This window comes from Taudactylus pleione, unplaced genomic scaffold (assembly GCF_031769625.1).
Source record: "Taudactylus pleione unplaced genomic scaffold, aTauple2 ptg000041l, whole genome shotgun sequence".
Lineage (NCBI taxonomy): Eukaryota > Metazoa > Chordata > Amphibia > Anura > Myobatrachidae > Taudactylus > Taudactylus pleione.
Window position 1 is genome coordinate 51,533,842 of NW_028284443.1, and position 6,974 is coordinate 51,540,815.

General features: G+C 43.6%; 1 protein-coding gene across 1 annotated transcript; it reads right to left on the reverse strand.

Moving 5' to 3' along the window:
• Positions 1-313: 313 nt before the first annotated feature.
• LOC148538167 (uncharacterized) lies at positions 314-1,036 on the reverse strand. The gene has a single exon (XM_088457588.1). It carries the CDS (start codon positions 932-934, stop codon positions 314-316), a length of 621 nt encoding a protein of 206 aa, XP_088313714.1. The 5' UTR covers positions 935-1,036.
• Between the last annotated feature and the right edge of the window lie 5,938 nt (positions 1,037-6,974).

The window sequence follows — 6,974 nt, forward strand, 5'->3', positions numbered from 1 at the left end:
ATTGGGTAAAGCGCAAAACTCAAAATTTGCGCACTGTTTATGTCCGAGAGAATCGTAAGCATAACGAGTCTCGGGCATCTGGAGCAGGGGCAGCAGATGTGTACAGAAGTACACTCTGGTACTTTGATCTTTTATCCTGAATTCCTTCACCTTTCCATGAGCAGGAGCCTCTCCATGAGTCACAGGCCTTATTGGTGGATACTGTACCTGAGGAAGCTGCAGTGGAGAACCCAGACCTAGAAGCCTCCTCAAGTGTAAGCTTTAAAGTTTTTAGTTCACAAATTTTTTTCTTACATTCACAGTCAAATTAAATTCATTTTTGTATCATGTCCTCCTGCCATGGTACTGCACCCACTCCTTTGAAGTAGGCCAGATATTGTTCTCTGACCTTTTTAGCCCTTGCAGTCCCTGTTGTCACCAACAGTGCGGATGGGGCTACAGAAACCATCGATGGGGTCTCCTCATGTTGTTCCCGGTCATCAGGCACAGCTGTTTCTGAGGCTACACTGTGTCCAGGTGCTTTTTTTCTTAAGAAATTGTGGAGAACACAGCAGGCCAACACAACTTTATCTATTTTCTCCACACGCAGGTTAATACTTGTGTGAAATATCCGGAAACGGTTGCTTAATATTCCAAATGAGTTTTCAACTACTCGCCTCGCCCTGGAAAGATGGTAGTTGAAAATGGTTTTGTCATGTGTCAGGGCACGTTGTGCATATGGCTTCAGCAAATGCTCGTGAAGAGCAAATGCCTCATCAGCCACAAACACAAAGTTTAGGCCGTGCTTGGTTTCTGTAGTTGGCGGCAGGTTCAGGCATTGGGATGCCAGTCTCTCATAGAAGAGGGTTAGCTTAAATGAACCCCCTTCCGAAGCACGGCCATTTTTGCCCACATCCACAAAAATGAACTCATAATTTGCGTTGACAACCGCCATGAGCACTATACTGTTAAATCCTTTATAATTGTAGTAAAAGGATCCGCTGTGGGCAGGTGGATTAATTCTGATGTGTTTCCCGTCTATGGCTCCTCCACAGTTTGGGAACTTCCATCTATGGTCAAATTCCTCTCCAGTGGTCTGCCAGTCCTCCACCGTTGTCGGGAGCTAGAATAAAGAAAAAATATAATTAAGCATTTGTAAAACCTAAATTTAACAGTAATCAATTCTGTCTTTCCTCCAATAGCCTACAACACCTATCCTCAACTTGATGGTCAGCCCGCTAATTCCCTCCCAAAGTGGCAGTGAAGCCGAAATAAGCAAGGTCTCGCAACCTACATCTAAACGCAGGAGATACCAATGCAAGAACTCGGTTGCACAGGACATGCTGTTAGACCAGGTGAAGCTGGCTATAAACAAGCCCCCTGAAATGTTCGACCACCTCGGAACACACATAGCGAGCATGATCAGAGAAATTGTGGTTCACACTCAGCGGATTCTCTATTAAACCATAATCCGGGGGAGATGCCAAAATCTAACCAGCAATACAAGGCTGACTGATGAGCTCATCCACCAGACAACGATGAAGCCCTGCTGTAGGCCATCTGCATCCCAGAGTTACCCTCTGCCGCCAAATTACCAACCAACACCACAAATGGGGCCATCCCTACCCCAGCCAATGCCCCATCCCAGGCAGCCATTGCCACAAATCAATAACCCCTCAACATCCTCAGCCGGTGTATATAGTGGCATATTGGTAGAGGATGAGCAAGCCAGCCAATGGTTTATTCTTTAATGTAAAAATATCTTGCTGCTAAAATTTATATTTGTGTCTTCCAGCAAATGGAAAAAAGTTTTATTCAAATGTTTTACAACTGTATCAGCCAGTTTTATCTTTCTCAGTACCTGCTGCATGGTATGTGGTGTGGATGATGCGGATTGGGCAGGTCCACTAAGCACATGGCACAGATAGTTGGTTGCTAGGGCCTCATTCTGTCCTTCTGCCATGTGCTTTTGGGCCTGTTCAATCCGTCATCTGACACACCAGATATCCATGCAGCTGGTATTGGGCGACAAAGAACTGGCTGATATTGTTGTTTTGACATAGTTTATATACTATTTGTTTTTCTAAAACAAGAAAAAGCAGGCATGTTGGTTTTGTCTTTTACTACGCAAACATTTTATATAGATATACAGCCATGTTGGTTAATGTTATTACACACAGTGTGTTTACCAAAAAATAAAAATAAAAATTAGGGATTTCACAATATAAAAATGTGTAGTGTTTTTACTTACTTTGAAGTAGTTGAACTTCAGGACATTGATAATGGCCACACAGGTGTCCAGGATAATGTACCCCAACGCCTGGGTGGAAGTAAGGATCCCAAACTCCAGGTCTTCAAAAGACCATCCTGTCGCCTGATACCGGAGGGTAGACACCAACCTCTCCTCAGCCGGGACGGCCATCCTCATATTGGTGTCCTGCCTCTGGATAATGGGGGTCACCAGATGCAACAACTCCAGGAAGGTGGCGTCATCCATACGCAGGAAGTTGCGGTAGTCGTCCGGGTTATTCTCCCTAATCTCCATCAGCAGGGGCATATAGGAGTGAGTCTCCCTCCACGTCAGCCACTCCTTGGTCCAGAAGGACCTCATCCTCCTCCTTCTTTCCTGAACTCCTTCACCTTTCAGCCTCAGATAGCCATAGGCTAGCAGAAGCTTATAGCGAGAGGAATCCACCAAGAAAGCTGAAATCACACTTTGTAAAGGTAAGCCTTTAAAACAAAGCAAAACACACTAGCAAAGTACAGCGTTCAGCAGGTAAACCTAGCCTCACTAGTCACTGAGCAGAGTGTGCAAAGATCCTAAAATGGCTGCTTCCTTTTATAAGCACTAGATAAGTCCTCCGCTACTGACATTCCAACAGATTCATCATGTCAGAAACTGGGGACACAAACATTAGGTTGCAAGTACTGGGGACACAGACATGGAGGTGAGGGTGCAGGTATGGAGAACACAGACATTAGGGTGCAGGAACTAAGTATAAGGGAGACAGACATGAGGGTGCATGGGAGACAGACATGAGGGAGCAGGGGATACAGATGGTGCAGGTGCCTGGAATACAGACATGAGAATGCTAGGGACATGGTGCAGGTGCTGGAGATAAAAACATAAGGGTACGGGTGCTAGGGATACAGACATGAAGGTACAGATGCTGGGGATATAGACATGAGGATGCTGGGATACAGACATGAGGGTAAAAAGGGCAAGTGTTGGTGTTTAAATGTGGGTAAAACTGGGAGATGAGGTCTTCTGGGGTAATTTCTGTGGTTTCTATTTCGGCATGCATTACAGAGAAGTGCCATAAGGCAATGCTCCTCCCCTGAAAAAGCACACTCTGATCTCTCTGGCACAGTGCACCAAAATATCTAGTAACGGCTTTGTTCAGATGCACAGAGATGCACCATGTTATGGGAGTGTTGCCGAAGTGGTTGAGAACAGCTCAATCCCTTACAATGGAGGCCATACTCTGAGGTATCATAGGGCAGGTGCATGTTTTGATGGTGCATCTAACAATATTGCCGAAAGATGTACAAAGTAAGGATCTCAGTCTTAGCACAGTCAGACGCACGCTTGTACACCAGGGGAAGTTCTGATACTGGCATTAACATTAAGGGGGAGATTTAATAAAGCTTGGAGAGAGATAAAATTGGAGATAAATAGCACCAACCAATCAGCTCCTAACTGTCATTTTTCAAACACAGCCTGTAAAGTGACAGTTAGGAGATGATTTGGTTGGTGCTATTTAACTCCAATTTTATCTCTCTCCAAACTTCAAATCTCCCCCTAAGGGCCATATCCATTTAGACTCGATAACATTACGTTTTTGCTGGAGAAAACTTTTTGGACCCGTTGCCCATATTCACATGTTTGTGCGCTCCTGGTTATTTTGCAATCCTATTGCAAATGGTGCGATAACACATTCACCGATAATTCTTGCATTGAAGACTGGCGAAAAGTCTCAAGTGAAAATGGGGAGATCAGTCTGTACCCCAATAAATGGTAAGCTAAGATAGGGGAATAGTATAGAAGTGTGTTAGTGGCCATTATCAAAGAGTTTGGGGTTCTTAAATTGTGTCCCCAGTGAAAAAATTATAGAAAGCAAGTTTTATTGGCCAAAACAAATCCTGCTGTTAAATTAGGGGTACATTAAAATGGGTGCAAGTATATTTTTGTGCGATTTTAGGGCACTTTGAAAAAATTTTAAAAATACACCAGGTGCAACCACATGCAATGTTAAAACACATGTTCCATCCATACAGCCCGCCAAATACCTGACCCACTATTTTAAACCCATTTTTCACCCATATTTATTTTTTTTCATCCCAAAAATGGCATGTCAATTTTGCCCAAATTAAGCTAAGTAAAAAATATTTTTTACCTAATTAGTCGTTAAGAGGGGTGTCCAGGGGATTCTGGGCTCAATTCAGACCAGCTCGCTCGGTATGTACGCTCGTTCCCAGCATATGCAAAATCGGCACACACCCAGCAACAGGTGATCGCACAGTAAGGCATAAGCACGCCCATTAAGCCTTGGCATGCAATCGCTTTGTGTATGCAGATGCCCACCAGACTGTCTTAAGACACCCACTTGCGCACATCATCTCCAGGAAGTGTATGTGACCGTCAATACGCTGCCTGTTAATTATGCACGTCTCTGAAATGGCGTTAAGACACTCAGGCACGCCTGCGTTCACACCTCCACTCCCCCGTTTCTAGTGGCCAGCCCCTGTTACCAACCACAAATAACTACTCCTGTCACTCATTGTGCCGGGCTGTCTATGCTTGGCCAGCGTACCTAAGCCAATCGCTCGGACTAGTTCGCGTATCCGCACTGCATATACATGCACACAATGTGAACCATGGGCAGCTACGAGCAAACGTTTGCTAGGGAACGGGTCTAAATCAGGCCCTCTGCACCAAGTCCTGATATTTTTACCCAAAAATAGGAATTTTACACAACTTATCACCTACTGGTGAAAAGCAATTTCTGATAATTCTTATACAGTTTTTGCATCAGCGAAAACCACGGCTAATAGGTTTTCACGATAACCATTTTTCACTTCTCACAAATGAAAACTCATCAGGCAAAAAGGCGTTATCATGGCTAATTGAATAAAAAAGGTCCAGATTCGCATGCAGCGCGCAATTCTGCATCAGTCCAATAACTTTAATAAAATGAGAAAGGAAAGTGTGATGATGATTTTAATGATTACATAATCTATTATTTTAAATGGGATACAATCACCTATTTTTATATTGTGTAAATTTTTTCAAATATCCACTAAAAATGTTTATTAACTATTCTCAGATTGAAAAAATAAATAACACGTGAGTTCAATTTTTGACATCATTTAGAACCAAAGCTCCATGATCTGTAAGGCCAGAGAATCAATATCTGTAGATTTAGAATGCACTTAACTTTGTGGTGCTATGTTAAAAGCTAAGAAAGAGCATTGCACTAATAATGCCCCTTGTTATAATGAAATGCAAATTAGATGCTAATGGCTGGTGTATTGTAATATTAGCTCATGTGTATCCCTTATTTACTAACATTCATTAACCTTTACATGGTCCTATCATATGATGTTAATTAAGTCTAACACTTACCCTTGTGGGATCTATAGATAACCTTTAAGTTTGGTGCTCATGTTGAATTTTTAAGCAAACCAGGAATTCTTCACAACAATTGCAGATAACTGGGAAGAGTAATAAGTGAATCTATTTCTCATGTTACAGGCTTTTATTGTCTTGTAACTAATTTACATACATAGATTTACAGGGATTTCCCTACATATTAAGTAAAGTTCTGCAGAGAAAACATCACATGGTAACAGAAATCTAACAGCTACTTCTTCACGCATTACCATTTACTGTATCAGGGCACATTACATTGTATAACAGCCTCAAGTTTAACCTACGTACACTAACTTTCACTGATTAATCACAAGTGTGTATAATAAACCCAGAGCCTAAAAACACTTTTGCTCAGCCTAATAATGTCCCAGCTTAATCATTCCTGGATGCAGGCTCGGACTGGGCCGCCGGGGATTCGGGGAATTACCCGGTGGGCCCCAGTGAAATACAGCCACGCCCTCTAATGCGGGAGGGCGGGGCTTAGCGCATGTCACCTCACCGGCGCTGTTGTTTCACTATGCCCATCGGCAGCTGCAGGCTGTGAGCAGCGGGCGGTCTTTTCGCTGTAACACCACTGATTCCATGTTCCGGAATCAGTGGTGACCTCACGGGGGAGGGGCTAAGCGTATGTAATCGGCGGCGCTGTAGTTTATACATTGTGTGCAGCTGCTTGCTGGTCAATCAGGCTGTTGACTGACCTGGCAGCAGCTGCGAGAGGTGGGCAGCGGGCGTCCAGCGGCCGAATCCATCTAGCACCATTGATTCCATTTTCCGGAATCAGTGGTGACGTCTGGGGGAGAGGCTTAGCGAGGCTGCTGTGCATTGCTGATGCAGGAGCTATCTTCTTCTTGCCGGTCAGCGGGGCTCCACACAGGTGACTGACCCGGCTGGTGGGGAAGGGGGGAAGGCGGGTGGTGGTCATAATTTGTGTGTACACAGCATACACACATAGCAGTCTGAGTAGTGTCATCATGTGCTGCCAGCGTTATGGGGGGGGTGGTTTCCCAATGTTTACCTGTCCTAGATAGAGAGAGTGCAGATACTGTAGCTATAATCCATCTTTTCAAATATTCTGTGATTTCCTTAGAATCTAAGGAAATCACAGAATATTGGAAAAGATGGATTATAGCTACAGTATCTGCACACTATCTAGGACAGGTAAACATTGAAAATACACTGCAACTGCTGGCTTCCATATCTTACCTAAATTTATACACACAAGTTTGACTGCAATAAATTTAGAATTGACAACATTCTATATGTATACTTATACTCCATTTGCACTGACTTAAAAATCTTGGGTTGATGCACGTGAACGCGCATCAACCCATGATTTTTGTCA

What these genes read in the sequence shown, in the direction of transcription:
- LOC148538167 (XM_088457588.1), bottom strand. Translation starts at nt 934, where the DNA reads ATGGCGGTTGTCAACGCAAATTATGAGTTCATTTTTGTGGATGTGGGC.